Source organism: Urocitellus parryii, chromosome 6 (assembly GCF_045843805.1).
Source record: "Urocitellus parryii isolate mUroPar1 chromosome 6, mUroPar1.hap1, whole genome shotgun sequence".
Lineage (NCBI taxonomy): Eukaryota > Metazoa > Chordata > Mammalia > Rodentia > Sciuridae > Urocitellus > Urocitellus parryii.
The window spans coordinates 97,863,080-97,888,220 of NC_135536.1; the positions used below are offsets into that span (position 1 = coordinate 97,863,080).

A 25,141-nucleotide genomic window follows, 5' to 3' on the forward strand; every position below is an offset into this window, starting at 1 on the left:
GTGTTGACACAGCTACCTGGAGTTTGACCAAAGCATTAATAGGCAAATGTCCTAGTTGCCTCAGCCTGGGTCAATAGATAGTAGCTGGAACAAACAGTAGAATAACAAAAAACCTTGAGAGGAAAGGGCTATTTGCATGATGAAGAAAGAACTGAGAAGTGATGCTAAGCTCTCACCCTCTTCAGGCTCTGCACAAGCAGGGAAAGGGCAGGATTGTAAACTGCCTGGTTGAAAGCACGTTTAAATATTGAAAGCATGCCCTCAACACATACATAGAGCCAGTCTGCAAAAAACAGGAGGTTTTTGGTGGGTCTTAGGCATTTAAGAAAATTCCTATCCAAACACTACTGACCACTAAGGAACAGAAACTTCAGTGGCAATATCCATCAAAATGTACAGATTTTACAAAATTAGTTGAAAAGAACCACTAAATAAATGAACAACTACTGCTACAACAAACAGCAACAACAAATCCCATGGAGGAGGGAGAATGATTGCTTGAGCTGTCATATTTTAATATACAAAATACCAGTTATCAATCAAAATAATAAGACATACAAAGAAACAAAGAATGGCCCATACATAGGACAAAGGTTAGAAACTGTCCCTGAAATAAAAAATTTCCCTGAAGAACAGATATGAAAATGATGTATTACGAAACAGAATATTAATAGAGATAACTATGAAAAATAACTAAACTGAAATTCTGGAGTTGAAAAGTACAATAATTAAAATGAAAAAGTCACTAGAGAGGCTCAAGCAGTAAGAAAATGGTAGGCAATTCAGATTATCCAGCCTAAGAATCAGAAAAAAACAAAGCCTAAAAGACTTGTAGGAAAAAAAAAATTATACAAGGACACAAAGTACAAGAACATGCAAATAAAGGAATCCCAAAGATAAAGGAGAAGGAGGTAGAGAGGATATTTGAAGAAATGATGGCTGAAAATTTCCCTAATTTAATCTACATTTCCAAGTAGGATAAACTAAACAGATCCACACCTAGCCATACAGTTATCAAACTGCCAAAGACAAAGAATTTCCAAAGCATCAAAAGAGAAGTAAACTATCCTACACAAGAGATCCCTAGTAAGGATAACAGCTAAAATTATGAAAGCCAAAAAGCATCCATTGAATGACATATTCCAAGTGCTGACATAAAAAGTATTGATAAGGACAACAATAGATGGAACAATTGTATATTGCTAGGGATAATGTAAAATGGTTCAGTCACGGATTGGGTACATAGTTCAGTGGCTGAGCAGTTGCCTAGCATGCTCTAGCCCTGGTTCAATCCTCCGATACCATTCCAATTTTAAAAAATGGGGGTGAGGGTGCGGTTGTGGTTCAGCAGTGGAACACTCACCTAGCACATGCGGGGCCCTGGGTTCAATCCTCAGCACCACATAAAAATAAATAAATAAAATAAAGGTACTGTATCCAACTACAACTAAAAAAATACATTGCTGGTGGGACTGCAAATTGGTACAGCCAATATGGAAAGCAGAATGGAGATTACTTGGAAAACTGGGAATGGAACCACCATTTGACCCAGCTATCTCACTCCTCAGTCCATACCCAAAGGACTTAAAAACAGCATACTACAGGGACACAATGTTTATAGCAGTACAATTCACAATAGCTAAATTGCAGAAACAACCTAGATGCCCTTCAGCAGATAAATGGATAAAAAAAAAAAAATGTGGTATATATATTCAATGGAATACTACTCAGCATTAAGAGAATAAAATCATGGCATTTGCAGGTAAATGGATGGAATTGAAGAATACAATGCTAAGTGAAGTTAGCCAAGCTCCCCAAAAACAACTGCCAAATGTTTGCTCTGACATAAGGAGGCTGATTCATAGTGGGGTAGGGAGGGGGAGTATGGGAGGAATAGAGGAACTCTAGATAGGGCAAAGGGGTGAGAGAGGAAGGGAGGGAGCATGGGGTTAGAAATGATGGTGGAATGAGATGGACCATCATTATCCAAAGTACATGTATGAAGACACAAATGGTGTGAATATACTTTGTATACAACCAAAGATATGAAAAATTGTGCTCTACATGTGTAATGTGAATTATAATACATTCTGCTGTCATATATAACAAATTAGAATAAAAAAATTTTTTAAAAAATGCTTAACCACTATAGAAAACAAGTTGGCCATTCCTCAGAGCCAAGCAAAGAATTACCTTATAACACCACAATTCCACTCCTACTCAAAAGAATTGAAAACAGACACACAAACAAATGCTTATATGTAAATATCCAGGATAGCACTATTCAAATGACCAAAAGGTATAAACAACCCAATGTCCATTAACAAACGACCGCTTTAACAAATTTGGGATATATATGTAGAATGGAATATTGTTCACTCATTGAAAAGAAATGGAGCCAGGTGCGGTGGCTCACACCTGTAATCCCAGCAGCCTGAGAGGCTGAGGCTAAAGCAGGAGGATTGGGAGTTCAAAGTCAGCCTCAGCAAAAGCAAGGTGCTAAGCAACTCAGTGAGACTCTGTCTCTAAATAAAATACATAAAACGCGGCCAGGGATGTGACTCAGTGGTCGAGTGACCCTGAGTTCAATCCATGGTAACACCCCCCGCCCCAAAAGTGCTTCAAAAACAGTATGCTAGGTGGAAGACGGCAAACACAAAAGTTCACATTATGTGATTCCACTAAATGAAATTTTCAGAAAAAATAAAAATAGATACAAAAGCAAGTAGAGGGTGACAGGGGTTAGGGGAAGGAGCAAATGAGGAGTTAAGTACTTACTAGACATGAAGCTCTATTTTTGAACTAGAAGAGGTGGTGATTATACAGCATTATAAATGTTCAAAATACAACTGAATTGTTCACCTTAAATGACTAATTTTATTATGTGCATTTGTCCTAAATAAAAACAAACCGAAAAAATGAAGACATTCTCAGATTAACAAAAATTTTTTTAGAATCTGGCCAGGTGTGGTGGCGCACACCGGTAACCCCAGTGATTTGGGAAACCTAGGCAAGCTGGAGGCCAGTCTGGGAAACATGGTGAGACCTGTCTCAAGTTTTTAAAAAGTTTTAAAAAGGGCTGGGGATGTAGCCTAGTGGTAGGGCATCTCTGGGTTCAATCCCTAGTACTGGGGAACGGGGGAAGCAAAATGGCAGAAGTCCATCAATAATTATTTCTTTAAATGCAAATGGATTAAACTTTCCAATTAAAAAACTGAAATTAGCAGAATGGATTGAAAGTGATCCAAATACACACGTTTGCTTACACACACACACACACACACACACACACACACATTATCTACAAGAGGCTCACTTTTGAACTAAACACTCACATAGTTAAAAGTGAATGAGTGGAAAAAGATCCCACAAATAGTAACCAAAAGAGAGCTGTGACTGCTATACTAATATTAGACAAAATGGATTTTAAAGCAGAAATTGTTACAAAAGACAAAAAGTGTGTTACAAAATGATAAAAGGGTCAATCTATCATGAAGATGTAACAATTACATATAACCTAAAAACTGACAGAATTAAGGGGAGATGGGTAGATTGATAGACATAATAGTTGGGGAGACTTCAATATCCTTTCAATAATGGATAGAACAACTAGACAAAAGGTCAATAAAGAAACAGAGGAGAGGACTTGAACAACACTATGAACCAACTAGACTTACTAGGCATCAAAAGCACACTCCACCCAATAAAGGCAGAATATACATTTTTCCCAACTTTATATAGAACATTTTCCAGGACAGACTACGTTAGGACACAAAACAAGTCTCAATAAGTTTGTTTTGTTTTGTTTTCTCAGTAAACTGTGTTTGTAGTTTTTGTTTTGTTACTGGAGATTGAACCCAGGGTGATTTGCCACTGAGCTACATCCCTAGTCTTTTATTTTATTTTAAGATGGTCAAAGTTGCCAAGGCTGGCCTTGAACTTTCAATCCTCCTGCCTCACTAGGATTACAAGTATGTGCCACTGCGCCTGGCTTAGTGAATTTTAAGTCTGAACTCTATTCCCTGATTACAATGGAAGGCAAGTAAAAATCAGTAACTGAAAGAAATAAGAAAAATTCACAATACATAGAAATTAACAACATACTTTAGAAAAACTGAAAACTAAGGAAGAAATCACAAGGGAAATTAGAAAATATATGAGATGAATGAAAATGAAAACACAGCATAACAACACATAAGTGATACAGAAAAGGCAGTACCCTAAGGAAAATATACAGCTGTAAATACCTACATTAGAAAGGAAAACTCTCAAATCAACAACCTTAGGATTCAGAAAAATAAAACTAAACCCAAAACAAGTAGAAGGAAAGAAATAATAAAGATTAGCAAAGAGATAAATGAAATAGAGAATAGAAACACAATGAAAAGAAATCAATGAAAAATCAATGAGATTAAAAAGTTCATTCTTTGAAAACACCAACAAAATTGGCAAACCTTTAGCCAGACTGACAAGGAAAAAAGGCAGAAGACTCAAATTACTAAAATAAAGAATAAAAATGAGGACCTTACAAAAATAATGACTATACAAGAGTTCTATAAACAATTATATGCCAACAAACTAGAAAACTTAAATGAAATAGATTAATTCCCCAACGCACAGAAACTATTACAAATGATTCAAGATGAAATAGAAAATCTGAATAGACCTATAACAAGTAGTTTGAATTAGTAATAGGAAATCTTCCAACAAAGAAAAGCCCAGGACCAGATGGCTTTACTGGCAAATTCTATCAAAGTCTTAAAGAAGAATTAACACCTATCTTTCTCAATTCTGCCAAAAAACTGAAGTGGAGGGAACACTTTTTAACTTATTCCTGATGAGAAAACTAAGATATCATTAAGAAAACTACAAACAAATATCCCTTAAGAATACTAGTGCTAAAATTAATTTTAAAATACTAGCAAATCGAATCCAACAGCACATACACCGTAACTAAGTGGGATATATTTTAGCATCACAAGGACGGTTCAACATCTAAAAATCAATTAAAGTGGAACCTTATATCAAAAGTGAAGAAAAAAAATTGTGATTTTTTTTTTCATTTTTTTGTCTGCAAAAAAAAAAATCTGATAAAATCGAACACACTTTCATTATAAAGCCACTCGACAAATATAGAAGGGAACTTTCTCAACCTGATAAAGAGCATCTACAAAAATCCCACAGCTAAAATCACAGTAATGATGAAAACCTAAATGCTTTCTCCTAAGGTCAGGAACAAAACAATAATTTCTACTTTCACCACTCTTAGCTGTGCAAAAAATACTAGTAAGGGCAATTAGGTAAAAAAAAAGAAACAAAAGATATCCAAACTGGAAAGAAGTACAACTATTCACAGATGACATGATCTTTTATGTAGAAAATCCTAAAAATCCACCAAAGAATTGTTATAACTAATATATTCAGTATGGATGCAGGATGAAAAATCAACATATCAAAATCACTTGTATTTCTATACACCAGCAACAATCAAAAATAAAATTAAGAGAACAATTACACTTGTAATAGTATTCAAAAGAAAAAAAATAAGTCAGGCATTACAGGTGCATGCCTGTAATCCCAGCAACTCAGAAGGCTGAGGCAGGAGGATCCTTAAAGTTTGAGGCCAACCTCAGCAACTTAAACCCAGTCTCAAAATAAAAAACATAAAGGATTAGGTATCTAGCTCAATGGTAGAGTGCTCTGGGTTCAATCCCTAATACTACCACCAAACAAACAAAAAACGTAATAAATTTAGTTCAGAAAGAGCAGGATTACACAAGAAAAATTACAAAACAGTGTTGAAAGAATAAAGAAAGACCCGGCACATTTACACAAGAAACACATTGGGTCTAGATAGGAATTCTACCAATTGTTATCATGAAAAACTTTTCAGATGTAGTAATTTCCCACAACTCTCATAGCCCAGAGAAATGAAATATGCTAGGCATCAGAGCAATTACCCTGTTACTGTCCCACTATCTTCAGGACCAACAGCAATCTTCAAGGACAGCACACCAGATTTGGAAGTAAATCCTAGAGAATCCATTTATATAATAGTAAGATAGAAAAAAGCTGCAAAGGACTTAGAAGAAGGTTAAAACTTTTCTAATTAAAAAAATATGAAATCCAGGGCTGGAAATGTAGCTCAGTGGTAAAATTCTTGCCTACCATGCATGAGGCCCTGGGTTGGAGCCCCACTACAGAAAAAAATAAATAAATAAAAGAAGAAAAAAGAAAACCAGGGAACCAACCATCTTTACACATCACTTCCTTTTACAATGAGTTTGCAACGGAAAATTGCAGGGTACATCTTATTAAATGATTGCTTCTACCCATCCAATTATTTATCAAATATGCACTAAGTATTAATGTAAACTAAGGGGGAGACTATATTTTAATCCCCAGCACTCAGTAAAGTAACTGGAATATGATATGGATCAATAAACAACTTCGTGTAAGTCATGAGAGAGCTCACATAGAACTGTGCCTTGAAGGAATGTAGATAAGAAAAAACGAGGGTGAAAGTAATGAAACAAGAGTTAGTTTACGGGGCTCTATTCTTCCATACTTCCTAACTAGAATCTCCTGGATAACCGTCTGGGTAGCGCCCTCACGCTAGAATTCAGTTTTTATGTACCTCCACCTAGTGCTCCCTTCACTACACTTTATAAAATTAAGTATAAGAAGTTGAAGAAAATAAACAAGTGTGTTGGGAGGGGGACAAAACAATGCACTTAGCTAAGGAAGAATTACATGTAGGTACACTACTTTGAGCATGGAGGATTGCAAGAATTCTGAACTTGGTCTTGGGCCCTTTTTCACTTCAAATTCTTTCTATTCATCTTTCAAATCCAAATTCCCACCATTTCCGTGGTAAAAAACTTCCATCCACCATAAACACACATCCATTCATTCGTTTCATCAGCAAATCTTTCATCACTCCTCTCCAAACAGACCCAATATGCTCCCCCAAAACTAATAACACAGACGAAGGAAATTCTGCCGTTTCTACACATTCTCCAAAGATACCCTACTTCCCGTGCATAACGCCTAACGCGTAAGCTCCATCCTGGTCCCCTTCCCAGACCCCTCATCCAGACATCTCGTGCTCCCCAACACACCAAGCTCTGGTTTCACTCCAGAGGACAGTTTGAGCCCCTTGGTAAACTCGTCTACCTCAAACCCGTAATCTTAAGCATCTCATTTACATTCATTCACAAACAACACTTTCTCGCTGGCCTGTGCAAGGCAGGACAGAGCAAGACCCTAAAGTTCTTCCCTGGGCTGCGCAGGCTCGCCCGAGCCTCCATCACTGCCCCGAGCCCCCGGTACTCCCCAGGAACCGCATGCTCCTAAGTCACCAGAACCTGGAGGCGCAGACTCGGCGTTAGTCTCTCCATCCCCGCCCGCCGGGAGAGGATGGCACCGCCAGAAGTGCAGGGGGCGCTGAGGCAGGAGTGGAGGAAGCGCCTTCATGCTGGCGGTGCCGGAGCCTCCGCAGACCGGAACCGGACGGCTGACGGGCTCCCTCCGCTCACCCCTCCTCCGAAGCCTAGCCGATCCCACCTTTACGCTCGGCTTCGCTTTCAGCGTCGCTCCCGAAGAGATCCTCCATATCCGCCATTGCCGCGCACCTCCACTGCTGCCTCAGCTGGGGGCGGCTCCGCGCCTCTCTTTACGACACGGAACCAACGAAACGCGACAGTGTCGCAAAGATTTGATTAAAGGACTTCTTTCCTTCTGTGACCTAGTTTTCGCGTCCTCTCAGTAGGCAAGCTCCGCCCTTTCGTCAATATCTGTGCCTGTAGGCGGGGATTCTTGTTCCGGGCGGGAACAGTGGGTGAAATTTGGGGCTCTCGGGAGAAGGGCCTCCGTCTGGGTTAAACCTACTCCTTGAGCAGGCCTGAAGCCCTGGCTTGCATTCTTACCAGCGGCTCTCAAATGTCGTTGGTCTCAGAGCTTTTCTACCCTCTTAAAAATTGGAGGTTTCCAGAGACTTTTTTGCTATGTGGATTATAGCTATTGATATTTACTATAGTAATTAAAGCAGAAATGTTTAAATATTCATTTAAAAATATGTGTAGCACGCCTGTAATCTTGTGGACTGGGAGGCTGAGGCAGGACGTTCAAGTTCAAGACCAGCCTAAGCAATTAAGCGAGACCTTGTTTCAAAATTTTAAAAAGGGCTGGGGGCATGTAGCTTAGTGGTAGGGTGCCTTAGGGTTCAATTCCCAGTACCACAAAATAAGTAAACATGTTAACAAATTGTTTTTTTTTAAACTTTAGATGACTGTTTTCTTTTTTAAAAAATTACAGATTTGAAGTTGTCTTTTAATATGTGACTTAAGACAGCTGAATTCTCATTCCTGCTTCTGTATTCAATCTGTGGGAAATGTTTAGGCTGAACTGAAACATGTTGGAAAATCTGACCTCAGACAGATAGATGTGTGTATTTGGAAAAGGAAGGCTCTCTTGATCCCCTGAAAGAGACTTCTTCTAACCATTTTTTTCTTTCTTTTTTAAGAGAGAGAAGAGAGTGAGGCGGGGGAGAGAGAGGAGAGGGGGAAAGTAAGAGCTGTCAACCCACTTTTTAACCAGCACAGCTTTACAACAGTGTTTCTTTTTTCTTTTTTTTTTCCCCAGCACAATGCCTTTATTTTTATGTGGTGCTGAGGATCAAACCCTGGTCTGGGCAGTGCTAGGCGAGTGCTCTACCGCTGAGCCACAATCCTAGCCCAACAACAGTGTTTCTTAACACATCATAAAGTTTCCATCCTAACCTGTTTTATGTACATACTATGTAAAATTGAAACAAATGTTTCATGAAACATTATTTCCCTTGATACTGAGATGAATTCTGAGGTTTCCTATTATATTCGATTCCATTTTGGTTTTATGTTTTTAAAATACTGGTAGGCAGTGCAACCCACTACATTGATTTTATGACTTTTAATGGATTGCAACTTGCAGCTAGTAAAACTATTCAGAGGATTTTTTGTTTAACAAGAAAAGTCTTGATTTGGGTAGGAAATGTTACTACAGATGTACATTATAGGCCAACAATAATTGAATTTAATGAATGGTCAGTGTTTGGTAAATTCCCTAACTTTACAGGGGCTCAAAGAAATATTTGCACATTAGAGAGTCAGGTCTCTTCAGGAAACTTTAATTAAATTTCAGTTATTAAAGAAATAGACATCTCCAAAGCAATCCTTAGCAAGAAGAGTGAAGCAGCTGGCATCACTATGCCAGACCTTAAACTATACTACAGAGCAATAGTAACAAAAACAGCATGGTGTTGGCACCTATAATAGACTGGTAGACCAATGGTACAGAATAGAAGACACAGAGACAAACCAAATAAATACAGTTATCTTGGGCTGGGGATGTGGCTCAAGTGGTAGTGCTCTTGCCTGGCATGTGCACGGCACTGGGTTTGATCCTCAGCACCACATACAAAATAAAGATGTTGTGTACACTGAAAACTAAAAAAAAAGAAAAATCCCTCTCTCTCTCTCTCTCAAAAAAAAAAAATTAAAAAATAAAAATAAAAAATAAATAAATACAGTTATCTTGGACAAAGAAGCCAAAAACATATATTGGAGAAAATATAGCCTCTTCAACAAATAGTGCTAGGAAAACCAGAAATTCACATGCAGCAAAATGAAATTAAGCTTATCTCTCTCCATGCACAAAACTTAACTCAAAGTACATCAAAGACCTAGGAATTATACCAGTGATCCTGAATCTAATAGAAGAAAAAGTAGGCCCAAATATTTATCATATCACATTAGGCCCCAACTTCCTTAATAAGACTCCTAATGTGCAAGAAGTAAAATCAGGAATCAATAAATGGGATGGATATGAACCAAAAAGCTTCTTCTCAGCAAAAGAAACAATCAGTGAGGTCAATAGAGAGCCTACAGAATGGAAGCAAATTTTACCACATGCACATCAGATAGAGCACTAATCTCCAGGATATATAAAGAACTCAAAAATCTTAACACCAAAAAAACAAATAACCCAATCAGTAAATGGGCTAAAGAATTGGACAGACACTTCTCAGAAGATAATATACAATCAATCAACAAATATGTGAAAAACTGTTCATCATCTCTAGCTATTAGAGAAATTCAAATCAAAACTAAGATTTCATCTCACACCAGTCAAAATGACAGCTATTAAGAATACAAACAGGGCTGGGGTTGTGGCTCAGCGACAGAGCACTCGCCTTCCACGTGTGAGACCCTGGGTTCGATCCTCAGCACCACATTAAAAATAATAATAATAAACAAAATAAAGATATTGTGTCCATATATAATTTTAAAATTTTTAAAAAGAATACAAACAACAATAAGTGTTAGCAAGGATGTGGGAAAAAAGGCACACCCATACATTGCTGGTGGGACTACACATTGGTGCAACCAATATGGAAAGCAGTATGGAGATTCCTTGGAAAACTTGGAATGGAACCACCATTTGACCCAGCTATCCCACTCCTCTATCTATACCCAAAGGACTTTAAAACAGCATACTATAGTGACACAGCCACATCAATGTTTATAGTAGCACAATTCACAGTAGCTAAATGGTAGAACCAACCTAGATGCCCTTCAATAGATGAATGGATAAAGAAAATGTGGTATATATATACACAATGGAATACTACTCAGGAATTTAAAAAAAAATAAAATCATGGCATTTTCAGGTAAGTGGTTGGATTTAGAGAATATCATACTAACTGAGGTAAACCAATCCCAAAAAACCAAATGCTGAATGTTTCCTCTGATATGTGGATGCTGAATCATAATGGGGATGAGGGGTGGTGAGCATGGCAGGAATGGAGGAACTTAAGATAGGGCAAAGGGAAGGGAGGGGAAAGGGAGGCAGCATGGGGGTGAGAAAGATGGTGTAATGAGATGGACATCATTACCCTAAGTACACATATGAAGACATGAATGGTGTGGCTCTACTTTGTGTACAACCAGAGACATGAAAAATTGTGCTCTATATGTGTACTAAGAATTGAAATGCATTCTGCTGTCATGTATAACAAATTAGAATAAATAAATAAATTTTTTAAAAAATAGACATCTGGGGCTGAGGTTGTGGCTCAGTGATAGAGCACTTGCCTAGCATGTGTGAGGCACTGGGTCAGATTCTTAGCACCACATATAAATTAACAAATAAATAAAGGTTCATCAACAACTAAAAAATACATATATAAAAAAATAGACATCTGGGCTGGGGTTGTAATGGCTCAGTGGTAGAGCACTTGCCTAGCATATGTAAGGCACTGGGTTTGATCCTTAGCACCGAATATAAATAATATAATATATATTTTTATAGACATCTTGGGGTTGGTAGTATAGCTCAATAGTAGAGCACTTATTTAATATGTTGTGAAGCCCTGGGTTTCATTCCCAGCACTGTCCAAAGGGGTGGTGGGGAAAAGTCAATCTGTGTTAAATTATTAAATAATTAAGCCAGTTTGAAGGTTTTGGTCTTGGACAAACAACAATGAATTTTTTTAGTTTAGAGATTGTGAAATATATTTTTGCTGCAAATGAGATGCATTGTCTGAAAAGGGTCAGATGGACAGGTGGGGCAGGCTAATGTCCAATACTACAATTATTGTGAATAAAGTGGATAATCTAAGACTAGGTATATAGATGCCCTTAAAAATACCTGGAATACTGGAAAAACAAGACTCTATTTGATAGTGATTCATTTTCATTTTCATTCAGAATACTATCCTTGTGGTGTATTGATTAAACCTTAACAAACTGAATTACAGCAAAGCCTACTCAGTCATCATGCCCATATTTCTGACAGCAGAATAAATGTTTTCCTCATCTGAGTTGTGTAAACAAATAACTTCTATTTCTTTGACAGTATTTCATACAGAAGATTGAATTTGAGCTAAATCAGTTACATTCAGCTAAATACTGCACAATCATGCAGTATTTCTTGCCTAAGGTCACCTCAACTAAAGTTTAGAGCATTCAAAGGACTCCATTCACTCACTCTCAGAGACAAAAAAAAAAAAAAAAAAGGCATTCTTTTTAGTTTGGCTGATTTAACCTTAGATGTTAAGATGATCTCTTAATTTACTTCTAGGAATGGAGAATATTACCCATTAGGAATGTAATTAAATAAAACAGCTCCAGAGTAGCTTTACCTTGTTTTCCTGTTTTTGAAAGTTTGTCTCTTTTGTCCTATTTTCTGCTTTCCTAAGGCAAAGGTAGATTCTTAGAACACTGACTTTTTTTCATGTGCAAAACACATTTATTAAAATGAGCACATAAAAAGTCTAATTAACTTCCCTTAACAATTTCAATAATAGTAAAAGTCACTCAGCTCTGATGAATATATATCTTTTCATCTTTCTGATGTTTTTGACTTACAGAAAACTTTAATTAGGAATATTTATACTTAAACACATTTCAATAAAAATCAAAGGGCTGAACCATTTCTTCAGAAGAAGAATGTGCTAATGAAGGAAGGATTTCATTCAAGCAATTTACCTACAGTTTATAGTTTGAATCCTTTAAATTTCTCCACTTAAAAATTAATGATGTGGGGCTGGGGATGTGGCTCAAGTGGTAGCGCGCTCGCCTAGCATGCGTGAGGCACTGGGTTCGATTCTCAGCACACCTCTCTCACCATTGGACAGATCTTCCAAACAAAAGTTGAATAAAGAAACTATAGAACTCAATAACACAATTAATAACCTAGACTTAACCGACATATATAGAATATATCAACCATCATCAAGTGGATATACTTTTTTCTCAGCAGCACATTCCTTCTCAAAAATAGACCATATATTATGCCATAGGGCGACCCTTAGAAATTATAAAGGTGTGGAGATAATACCATGCATCTTATCTGATCATAATGGAATGAAACTGGAAATCAACGATAAAAGAAGGAAGGAAAAATTCTACATCACTTGGAAAAGGAACAATATGTTACTGAATGATCAATGGGTTGCAGAAGACATAAAAGAGGAAATCAAAAAATTCTTAGAGATAAATGAAAATACAGACACAACATATGGGAATCTATGGGACACAATGAAAGCAGTTTTAAGAGGGAAATTCATTGCCTGGAGTTCATTCCTCAAAAAAAGAAAAAAACAACAAATAAATGCATCTCATACTTCATCTCAAAACCCTAGAAAAAGAAGAGCAAAACCAGCAAAAGTAGTAGAAGGCAAGAAATAATTAAAATCAGAGTTGAAATCAATGAAATTGAAACAAAAGAAACTATTGAAAAATTGACAGAACTAAAAGTTGGTTCTTCGAAAAAATAAATAAGATCAACAGACCCTTAGCCATGCTAATGAAGAGAAGAAGAGACAGAACTCAAATTACTAACATACGGGATGAAAAAGGCAATATCACAACAGACACTCAGAAATACAGAAGATAACTAGAGATTATTTTGAAACCCTATATTCCAGTAAAATAGAAGATAGTGAAGATATCAATAAATTTCTTAAGTCATATGATTTGCCCAGATCGAGTCAGGAGAATACACACAACTTAAACAGACCAATATCAATGGAGGAAACACAAGAAGCCATCAAAAGACTACCAACCAAGAAAAGCCCAGGGTATACAGCAGAGTTTTACAAAATCTTTAAAGAAGAACTAATACCAATACTTTTCAAGTTATTTTAGGAAATAGAAAAAGAGGGAGCTCTTCCAAATTCATTCTATGAGGCCAATGTCACCCTGATTTCAAAAACAGACAAAGACACTTCAAAGAAAGAAAACTACAGACCAATATCTCTAATGAACCTAGATGCAAAAATCCTCAATAAAACTCTGGTGAATCGGATACAAAAACATACCAAAAAAATTGTGCACCATGATCAAGTAGGATTCATCCCTGGGATGCAAGGCTGGTTCAATATACAGAAATCAATAAAGGTTATTCACCACATCAATAGACTTAAAGATAAGAACCATATGATCATCTCGATAGATGCAGAAAAAAGCATTCAACAAAGTACAGCATCCCTTTATGTTCAAAACACTAGAAAAACTAGGGATAACAGGAACTTACCTCAACATTGTAAAAGCTATCTATGCTAAGACTCAGGCTAGCATCATTCTAAACAGAGAAAAATTGAAGGTATTCCCTCTAAAATCTGGAACAAGACAGGGATGCCCTCTCTCACCACTTCTATTCAACATAGTTCTCAAAACACTGGCCAGAGCAATTAGACAGATGAAAGAAATTAAAGGCATAAAGATAGGAAAAGAGGAACTTAAATTGGCACTATTTGTGGCTGACATGATCCTATACCTAGCAGACCCAAAAGGGTCTACAAAGAAACTTCTAGAGCTAGTAAATGAATTCAGCAAAGTGGGAGGATATAAAATCAACACACATAAATCAAAGGCATTCCTGTATATCAGCGACAAATCTTCTGAAATGGAAATGAGGACAACCACCCCATTCACAATATCCTCAAAAAAAAAATAAAATAAAATACTTGGGAATCAACCTAACAAAAGAGGTGAAAGATTTATATAATGAAAACTACAGAACCCTAAAGAGAGAAATATAAGAAGATCTTAGAAGATGGAAAAATATACCCTGTTCATGGATAGGCAGAACTAACATCATCAAAATGGCAATATTACCAAAAGTACTCTATAGGTTTAAAGCAATGCCAATCAAAATCCCAATGGCATTTCTTGTAGAAATAGATAAAACAATCATGAAATTCATCTGGAAAAATAAAAGACCCAGAATAGCAAAAGCAATTCTAAGTAGGAAGAGTGAAACAGGTGGTATAGCGATTACCAGACTTCAAACTATACTACAGAGCAATAGCAACAAAAACAGCATGGTACTGGTACCAAAACAGGCGGGTGGACCAATGGTACAGAATAGAGGACATAGAGACCAATCCACAAAATTACAACTTCCTTATATTTGACAAAGGTGCTAAAAGCATGCAATGGAGAAAGGATAGCATCTTCAACAAATGGTGCTGGGAAAACTGGAAATTAATATGCAAAAAAATGAAACTAAATCCCTTTCTCTCGCCATACACAAAAATTAACTCAGAATGGATCAAGGAGCTTGATATCAAACCAGAAACTCTGCGTCTGATAGAAGAAAAAGTTGGCTCTAATCTACATTTCGTGGGGTCAGGCTCCAAATTCCTTAATAGGACACCTATAGCACAAGAGTTAAAAACAAGAATCAACAAATAGGACATACTCAAACTAAAAAGTTTTTTTCTCAGCAAGAGAAACAATAAGGGAGGTAAATAGGGAGCCTACATCCTGGGAACAAATTTTTACTCCTCACACTTCAGGCAGAGCCCTAATATCCAGAGTATACAAAGAACTCAAAAAATTAAACAATAAGAAAACAAATAACCCAGTCAACAAATGGGCCAAGGACCTGAACAGACACTTCTCAGAGAAGGATATACAATTAATCAACAAAATACATGAAAAAATGCTCACCATCTCTAACAGTCAGAGAAATGCAAATTAAAACCACTCTAAGATACCATCTCACTCCAGTAAGAATGGCAGCCATTATGAAGTCAAACAATAACAAGTGCTGGCGAGGATGTGGGGAAAAGGGTACACTTATATATTGCTGGTGGGACTGCAAATTGGTGCAGCCAATCTGGAAAGCAGTATGGGGATTCCTGGGAAAGCTGGGAATGGAACCACCATTCGACCCAGCTATTCCCCTTCTCGGACTATTCCCCAAAGACCTAAAAAGAGAGTACTATAGAGATACAGCTACATCGATGTTCATAGCAGCACAATTCACAATAGTGAGACTGTGGAACCAACCTAGATGCCCTTCAATGGATGAATGGATAAAAAAAAATGTGGCATTTATACACAATGGAATATTACTCAGCACTAAAAAATAACAAAATCATGGCATTTGCAGGGAAATGGATGGCATTAGAACAGATTATGCTAAGTGAAGCTAGCCAATCCCTTAAAAACAAATGCCAAATGTCTTCTTTGATATAAGGAGACCAACTAAAAACAGAGCAGGAAGAGCATGAGAAGAAGATTACCATTAAACAGGGTCGAGAGGTGGGAGGGAAAGGGAGAGAGAAGGGGAATTGCATGGAAATGGAAGGAGACCCTCATTGGTATACAAAATTACATATAAGAGGAGGTGAGGGTAAAGGGGGAAAAAAACGAGAGAGAGAAATTAATTACAGTAGATGGGGTAGAGAGAGAAGAAGGGAGGGGAGGGTAGGGGAAGGGGGATAGTAGGGGATAGGAAAGGCAGCAAAATACAACAGACACTAGTATGGCAATATGTATAAACGTGGGTGTGTAACGGATGTGATTCTGCAATCTGTACACGTGGTAAAAATGGGAGTTCATAACCCACTTGAATCAAATGTATGAAATATGATATGTTAAGAGCATTGTAATGTTTTGAACAATAAAAATAAAATAGAATAAATAAAATAAAATAAAGATATTGTATCCACCTTAAAAAAAACTAAAAATAAATATTAAAAAAAATTAATGATGTGGCCTGGGGTTGTGGCTCAGCAGCAGAGCATTTGCCTAGCATGTGTGAGGCATTGGGTTTATGATCCTCAGTACCACATAAAGTAAAATAAAGTCCTTGTGTCCACCCTATAACTAAAAAAACAAAAAACAAAACAAACAAACAAACAAAAAACCACCAACTGCCAGGAAATAATATCGTTTTATTTATTTGTCTATTTTATTTTATTTTATTTTTAGCTGTAGATGGACACAATACCTTTATTTTATTTATTCATTTTATGTGGTGCTAAGTATCAACCCAGTACCTCACATGTGCAAGGCAAGTGCTCTGCCACTGAGTCACAATCCCTGGCCCTAATATGTCCTTTTAAATGAATTAATATATTGACACTAGCAGGTCTATGTATTAATGAAGAAGTTGCTTTTTTAAAATGTGTATGAGGGAAAAAATAAGATTAGGTCTTTTTACCTGAACTGGGTCTCTGGTGATAAAGAAAATGTTTCAGTAAAAACACCTCACTATAGCAGACTAGAAGTTGTTTTAGTATAGAACCTTCCTAAAGCCATGAAGTCTATTTATCAAAATTTGACTTCAAAGTCATTTTGAAAAACTCTCCAAGACTAGGCCTTGATTTGTTTTCATTTTCTTGGTTCCTTGTGCTCAGTTCATTCCAGTGATTCTAAAAATAGTTTCCAGGCACCTGAAGAGCATATTATAAAAATCTTCTTAAAAGTTATAAAATCCTTAGTGGTTATTTCACATCCAAATATCTTCTTATTGACAGTTTCAGAGGTTCAGTCCATGGTAGCCTGATCCTATCACTCTGGGCCCAAGGTAAAATGAAGTTTCATGGCAGATGGGCATCACGGTGGCAGGAAACAGAGCAGAACAGTGACTTTTAAGACACCACAATATCCCCAAAGAACAAAATTTCAACTAGGTTAATTACGTAACACAATGCAATTAGGATAGCATTAAAAAGTTTTTTACAAGGTAACAAAAAAACTTTAAAGGTTTGTAAAACATATAAAACAAAATAGGAATGTGTGTTTTTAAATTTTTTTTATCTCAAAGGCTTAGAGGAAAAACAATGGCTTAATTACACAGAATATGTTAACTAAAAGTTACTCTGTTTATGGTAAACTGCCACACTACAAGAGGATCATGTGGCTTTTCTGAATATTTGTGAAAGGAGTTGGCTTTTAGAAAGGAACAGGTTGATCCAAACTAAAGAGAGGAAGAGAAGAAATCTGTAGTTTCTCTCTACAGTAGTTGAATTGTGTACATTTACAGCTAAAAAATAAAAATAAAATAACAAACAGTAGAGCTGCTAATTTTTTGGAAAATGCAGGATTTCACTAAATGTCTGCCTTTATTCACTGAGCACTGTGGTACATGCCTGTAATCCCAGTGACTCCAGAGTTTGAGGCAGGAGGATCACAAGTTTGAAGCCACCCTCACCAATATAGCAAGATCCTCAGCAACTTAGCAAGACCCTGATGAATACATATCTTTGCATCTCAAAAGTAAAAATAAGGGGGGCTGGGGTTGTGACTCAGTGGTAGAGCGCTCGCCTAGCATGTGTGAGGCCCTGGGTTTGAGCCTTAGCACTACATATAAGTAAATAAAATAAAGTTATTATGTCCAACTACAACTAAAAAACCTTTTTTTGTAATTAAAAATAAAAAGGACTGGGGATGTAGCTCAGTGGCAAAATATCCCTGGATTAAATTTTCAGTACAAAAAAAAGTCTGCCTTTATTAGATTTCTTACTGAAATGATTCCCTGCAATGCCTTCTACAGCGATATAGAAATAATAGTTTATTTATAAATATTTTATAGAAATATTTTATATTTTAATAGTTTATTTATAAATGTTATTTATAAATAATGATTTATTCATATAGAAGGGTTTGAGAGAAATGAAGCAAATATTCTAGAACATCTGAAGAATTTCACTCTTAAAAGTAAATTATAGGGCCAGCTGCCACGGCGCCTTCCTATAATCCCAGCGGCTCAGGATGCTGAGGCAAAAAGATCATGAGTTCAAAGCCAGTCTCAGCAAAAGCAAGGCACTAAGCAACTCAGTGAGACCATGTCTCTAAATAAATACAAAAAATAGGACTGAGGATGTGACTCAAAGGTTGAATGCCTCTGAGTTCAATCCCTAATCCCTCCCTCCAAAAGGTAAATCATAAACCATGTTAGAGGTGCTAAAAAAATTGAAGACAAGAAAATGATCAATATAGATGGGGATTAGTCAGGAATGTTTTCTTAGGATGATTCAAGATAGATTAATGAAAGGTGGGGGGTGCTGGAGATATAGCTCAGTTGGTAGAGCGCTTGCCTTGCATGCATGCACAAGGCCCAGGACCACACACACACACAAACACACACACACACACACACACACACACACACAAGACTAAGATTAATGAAGGAAGGAACCTAGTTATTAAGCCAAACCTAAAATTCCAGCAAGGCTTAAACTAGTTTATCAAATCTACCCATTGATTCGAATGAAATTTCAAAGCACTGAGGATTAAAAGGGATGTTCTAAAAGCTTCTAGAGAATAAAATAAGCCAATATAAAAAGGGTCCAGAATTAAAATGGAATCAGATGTGTAAAAAAATTTTGGAAGTTACAAAACCATACCAAAATACTTTCAAAAGCATTCATTTAGCAAGACTCTGATGAATACATACTTTGCATCTCAAAAGCATCCTGAAGGAAAATGATCCATCCTAGAGTGCAATTTACCCTTCAAAATTATCATAAAGTACAAGGAAGAATAATGATATTCAGGGGAAACCAACCTCTAGGTAAGCAGAGCTTACCTAGAAACTACATAAAGATACCACGTCAACCCCATCTGCTAGAGAAGTCCTGCATTTCCAGCTCTAATCTTCAGTTGATTCAACCTCAGTGAGAGGCCCCAGGACACAAGTGTCCACTTGAGCCTTTCCTCAGCTGTCTCACAGAAACCAGAAGATAATACATGGGTGTTATGGTATAATATCACTAAATTTTGAAATGACTTGTTATGCAGCAATATCAGTTGGAAGAATTCTTCAAATGTTTACAATCCATGAATTGTGGTCCACCAAAATGAGAAATGCTATAGAGGCAGGGAAACCAAAAATGAGAAGAGGCAAAGGAAATTCCCAGGATGAGCCAGGCACAGTGACGCACACCTATAATCCCAGCAGTTTAGGAGTCTGAGGCAGGAGGATTGAGAATTCAAAGCCAACCTCAGCAACTTAGCTTAGGCACTAAGAAACTCAATGAGACCTTATCTCCAATAAAATATAAAAACGGGCTGAGAATATGGCTCAGCAGTTAAGTGCCCCAGGGTTCAATCCCTAGTATCAAAAAATTAAGATTAAAATAAAATGAAAAATTCCCAGGATGATAGTTGGGCCTACAGGCCTAGAGGACTGCTAGTCCAGAATGGAGCAAGAAGACAAAAGTTTCTAAGAGAGAAGAGACTGAGGAAGAAATGAAGTTTGACAGAATATCTTACACATTCACTCACCCAATAAAGTTATGAGTGTCTTCTTTGTACCAGAAATTATACACTGGAAATAAAACAGAACAACACAGACCAAGTATCTGCTCTGAGAAATTAGCATTTTAGTGAAGGGTAAGACATAACAAAGAAATATACTGTTAAGTTTATAAATATATACACTATCAGTTTTGTGCTTTTCTGAAGTGTGGAAATTTTTAAAGAATATTTTTTAGTAAGTGGTACATATAAATCTTATAATTGATACATTAAAATTAAGCAAACAGCAAACAGAGACCATTATTAATATAAAGTCCAATAAAAACTAAATGAATTTATATGTGGTACCTTTTATGGTTTAGCTGATAATAACAGATAATACAATACCTGTGCTACAGAAAAGGAAACAATCAGCAGTGCATAGACAACTTACGAAATGGAAGAAAATCTTTACCAACTATTCACCTGACAGAGGATTAATATCCAGAATCTATAAAGAATTTTTTAAAGTAACAATAAAAGAAGTAATCCAATGGATGAGCAAATGATCTGAACAGACACCTCTCAAAAGAAGTACAGGTGACTAACAAATATGTGAAAAAAGGCTATATATATTTTGTTTTGTACTGGGTATTGAACCCAGGGCTTCACAAATGCTAGGCAAGTGCTCTATCACTGATCTACTTTCCAACCCTTTAAAATTTTTATTTTGACAAAGGATCTTGCTAAGTTGCTGAGGCTGACCTCGAACTTTCTTGATCCTCCTCAGGATAATGCTCAACATCTTTAGCCATCAGGGAAAGGCAAATCAAAAATAACTTGAGATCCAATCTCACCCCATTTAGAATGGCTATTATTTAAAAAAATTTTGGCAAGGATGTAGAGAAAAAAGAACCCGTATACAATATTAGTGGGAATAAATTAGTACAACCATTAAAACTAAAAATAGAACTACCATATGATCCAGCTATACCACGCCTGAGTGTATCTGAAGGAAATGAAGTCAGAACACAAAAGAGATGCTTGCATATCCATGCTTATTGCAATATTTATAATATCCAAGATGTGGAATCAGCCTAGGGAACCATCAACAGATGAATTTATAAAAAATATATGGTATGAATACACAATGGAGTGTTATTTGGCCATAAAGAAGAATGAAATCATATCATTTGCAGGAAAATGTATGAGACTGGAAGACATCATGTTAGGTGAAATTAGCCAGGCACATGAAAAACCAAGTATGACATTTTTCTTCTCATATTTGGGGGAAAAAAAAGAGAAAATACGAACCTGAAAGTAGAAGAGAGACAATTAGGAGAGGGAAAAAGGATTGGCAGATGTGAGGAATGAGGGTAGGGCAAGAGAGAGTGTTAGGGAGGGTATATATGGCCACGGCATAATATGTGGATGTATGGAACTGACATATAGAAATCCATTAATTTATACAATTAATATACATTAGTAATTATAATTTAAAATCAATATCTTGCATTAGGCATCATTCTAAGTAGTTTTTTTTTAAGAAAGAGTGAGAGAGAGGGAGAGAGAGAGAGGGAGAGAGAGAGAGAATTTTAATGTTTATTTTTTTTAGTATTTGGCGGACACAACATCTTTGTCTGTATGTGGTGCTGAGGATCAAACCCGGGCCACACGCATGCCAGGGGAGCGCGCTACCGCTTGAGCCACTTCCCCAGCCCCTCTAAGTAGTTTTTGTATACAGATCCACAGCCTTTTACCCAAAACCTTTGGAGCTCTATGTGTTTCATAATTTGGATTTCCTCACAGATTTTAGAAAGGTAATACAGTGCCTAAATTCTTTATTGCTTACTAACCCATTGGACTCTAAGCAGTATCCTATGACCAAAATTAAATTTCCATAGCAAAATATATGAAAATTCAAACCAAGAGTGTTAAATTGAAGTGGCACCCCCTTTTTTCACTGAAAAGTCTTAACTGGGCCTCTCCAGAAATCTTTATCCAGACTAATTTTAGGACTGTCTGCAAAAGAGTCTCTGCAAGAGAGTTCAATGTAGACAAACTTCCTATTTTCGTGTCACCCTGTTTCCTTGGCCATTGGCCGAGAAGATACCAGCACTCCAGGTGCTGGACACCCCCTTACAAATTTTTCTCAAACGTATCCAATATACTACTTTTAGTGCTGGGGATTGAACCCAGCACCTTGCACATGCAACTTATTCCATTTTCACAACAACCCTCTCATATTCCTATTTTACATGTGAAAAATGTGAAGGAAGTACACTGAAGCTAAATGGTTCTGCCCTAGGTCATGTAACTAATAAGACCTGCTTAGTCATGATAACACAAATACTAAACATTTTAAATTTAGTAGTACTGCTTAACATTTAAAACATCACGAAAGCGCATACCCATAATTTTAGTAAGGAATATCCCATATGCAAGATACATGGGAAGGGATAGTTTTTGTATATGCTGGATTGAAAAATTCTGAATAATCTACACGTAAAGGTACCATTAAAACTCAAGTGTGTGTGTGTGGGTGTGGGTGTGGGTGTGGGTGAGTGTGTGTGCTGTTTTTCCCTTAGTCCTTTTACTTCCTTGATGTTGATCTCTAAGTTTTTGGTTTTAAACATCCAGCAAGCCAGTTTCCCAGTCCTGAAGAGGGAGTAACAAATTATAACTTCAATATCTATAAATTTAATTATCCCTTTCATTTAATTGGGGGCGGTATTAGTACTGAAAGTCAGCATTATATACTATCTGTCCTGTAGTTGATGGCTTGTTTTCTAAAGTTAACCCTGGTTGCTTCATTTTAGAAGCAGTACCTCTGCAAAACACTAACAGGCAACAGTTATAAAGTTTAGAAGGAAAATACAAAATAAAATAAACAAAGCAAAAACATATAAAGTTTGTGTAATAGCTATGAACCAAGAAAAATGACTTTTATAATTTTGAACCTTTACTTAGTTACATATTATTTCCCCTGTTTGAGATCACAGTAATCTTTATAACAAAAATCAATCTTTTAAACACAACTTTAAATGAGCTGAAGTCTACCCTATTTTGGAGCCATTCTAACATGGAGTAAAGAGCCTAATCTTAGGTAAGATGGGGCTGTTCACAAATAACACAATACAACATTATATCAGAAATGTGAATCAAAGAAAGGCTAAGAGATCTTTTAACTTTCTTTCTGTGGAAAAAGTGGTAGGATGCTTCCAAGTTTTATAATGTCCCCTTTAAACAGATCAGGCTCTCCTTATTATCTTCTAAAAATGCATTTAAATTTCAATTTCAGTGTGAAGAGTAACAAAAAATTGTATATAAAATTTATTGACAACAGTTCATTTTATTCAGCTATAACACAATAAGTGACATGAATAAATACCAACCAAATTTGTTATTTTTATACAAATTCAAGATTTTGCTACATATAATTTTAGTTTGGAAAACACCAACTTGGCAAAGTACTCTCCTAAGCTTTACATTTAACTAAGTTTAACTTTTAAAGTATAATTTATAATCCAGAGCATATAATAACAATAATTAGAGGTCTGCATAGCCTAACAAAAATCAAAGGAAACAGTGTTAATGATCAGAAATTGACTTAGTCAAAGCAAACAGATGTAAGAAACAGGTCTTCAAATGACAGTGTGGCCCTTCTGTGTACCATACAATGTATAAAAGAGAGCACTTATGGAAACTTACATAAACTTTCATTTTATAAACCTTTATATAACACTTAGGAAAGGTTTAGACAGATATAGTTCTCAAATGCATACATATGCCTGGTTGCATATATTTAGGATGTAAACTATATTGTTATAACCTAAATAACAGTTGTTTAATCAGTTACAAAGTAATCATTTTTTGAGAATTTTTTAATATTTATTTTTTAGTTTTAGGCGGACACAACATCTTTGTTTGTATGTGGTGCTGAGGATCGAACCCAGGCCACACGCATGCCAGGCGAGCAGCCTACCTCTTGAGCCACATCCCCAGCCTCCAAAGTAATCATTTAAGTCTTTAAAACAGGTGCAAACCCTAATTCCTTTAAGTCTTAGTTTCCCCAAGTAATAAAACCTAACAAATACAAGAAAATTATCTTGATAAATAAGAGCAGATCAATGTTTCAGACTTTACTTTATATCAGTACATTAAAGTTCAAATAACTTTAACTGACTGTGTTAATTATAGCCAATATAGTCAATTTTTTGAGATTTACCTTCCACAAACCTTCTGCATTCACAACTTTACATCCTTAGTTTCATCATTTCATTTTGCACTTTAGCCCCAAAACATTACTTTACCAGACAAAATACTTTCATCCAGAAACATTTCTTTTACCTTCTAATTTTCCATACCTATAACTTTATTTTTTTTTATCTTTTCTAGTTTTTCTTTTTCTTTTCTTTCTTTCTTTCTTTTTTTTTTTTAGGGGTTTCTGGGGATTGAACTCAGGGGCACCCAACCACTGAGCCACATTCCCAGCCCTATTTTGTATCTTATTTAGAGACAGGGTCTCACTGAGTTGCTTAGCACCTTGCTGTTGCTGAGGCTGACTTTGATCTCATGATCCTCCTGCCTCAGCATCACAAGTCTCTGGGATTACAGGTGTGTGCCATCATGCCTGGCTTCTTCTCTAGTTTTGAACCCTTTTTAAAATTTATATTCTGAAGCGGTCCTTATGAGTTATCTATGCATTTAACTTACACAACAAATTTTGTACCAGGAGAGGGTTGGGCAATCCAGCATATACGAAAACTATCCCTTAATCTTTTTTCCCCCAGGTTGCATTCAAGGGATTGAAGCACAGGATATTTTTAAGCCTGACCTGTCTCCATGATCATTATCACAATTCCATCAACTTTAAGTGCATTTCCCACTGTTAATTTTACCCAGAGGCCCCCTTTGGGCCTTTTTCTTATACTAGGTATGTTGATATGCACTGGAAGAGGCCCTTTCCATCCTTTTCTTTAGGCTTCTTTGAAGATCCTGTTAAATCATGATGCAAGCAAAAGACTACCGACTCCAATTTTAAATCAAAATAAGTTTGTAATTCTGGCCAGGACTGTCTCTCCTGAAAACCCTGGGCTATAGAACAGTACCCTAGCTCTCTA

General features: G+C 36.4%; 1 protein-coding gene across 3 annotated transcripts in view; it reads right to left on the bottom strand.

Annotated features, from left to right (window-relative positions):
- Positions 1–7,662, bottom strand: part of LOC113184223 (LEO1 component of Paf1/RNA polymerase II complex) — a 31,041-nt gene extending 23,379 nt beyond the window's left edge. For all 3 annotated transcript variants that reach the window (XM_026390864.2, XM_026390870.2, XM_077799661.1), the window contains exon 1: positions 7,567–7,662. In XM_026390864.2, coding sequence (XP_026246649.1) covers positions 7,567–7,624 — 58 coding nt within the window. In that variant the 5' untranslated portion in view covers positions 7,625–7,662. The remainder of the gene's footprint in view (positions 1–7,566) is intronic.
- Between the last annotated feature and the right edge of the window lie 17,479 nt (positions 7,663–25,141).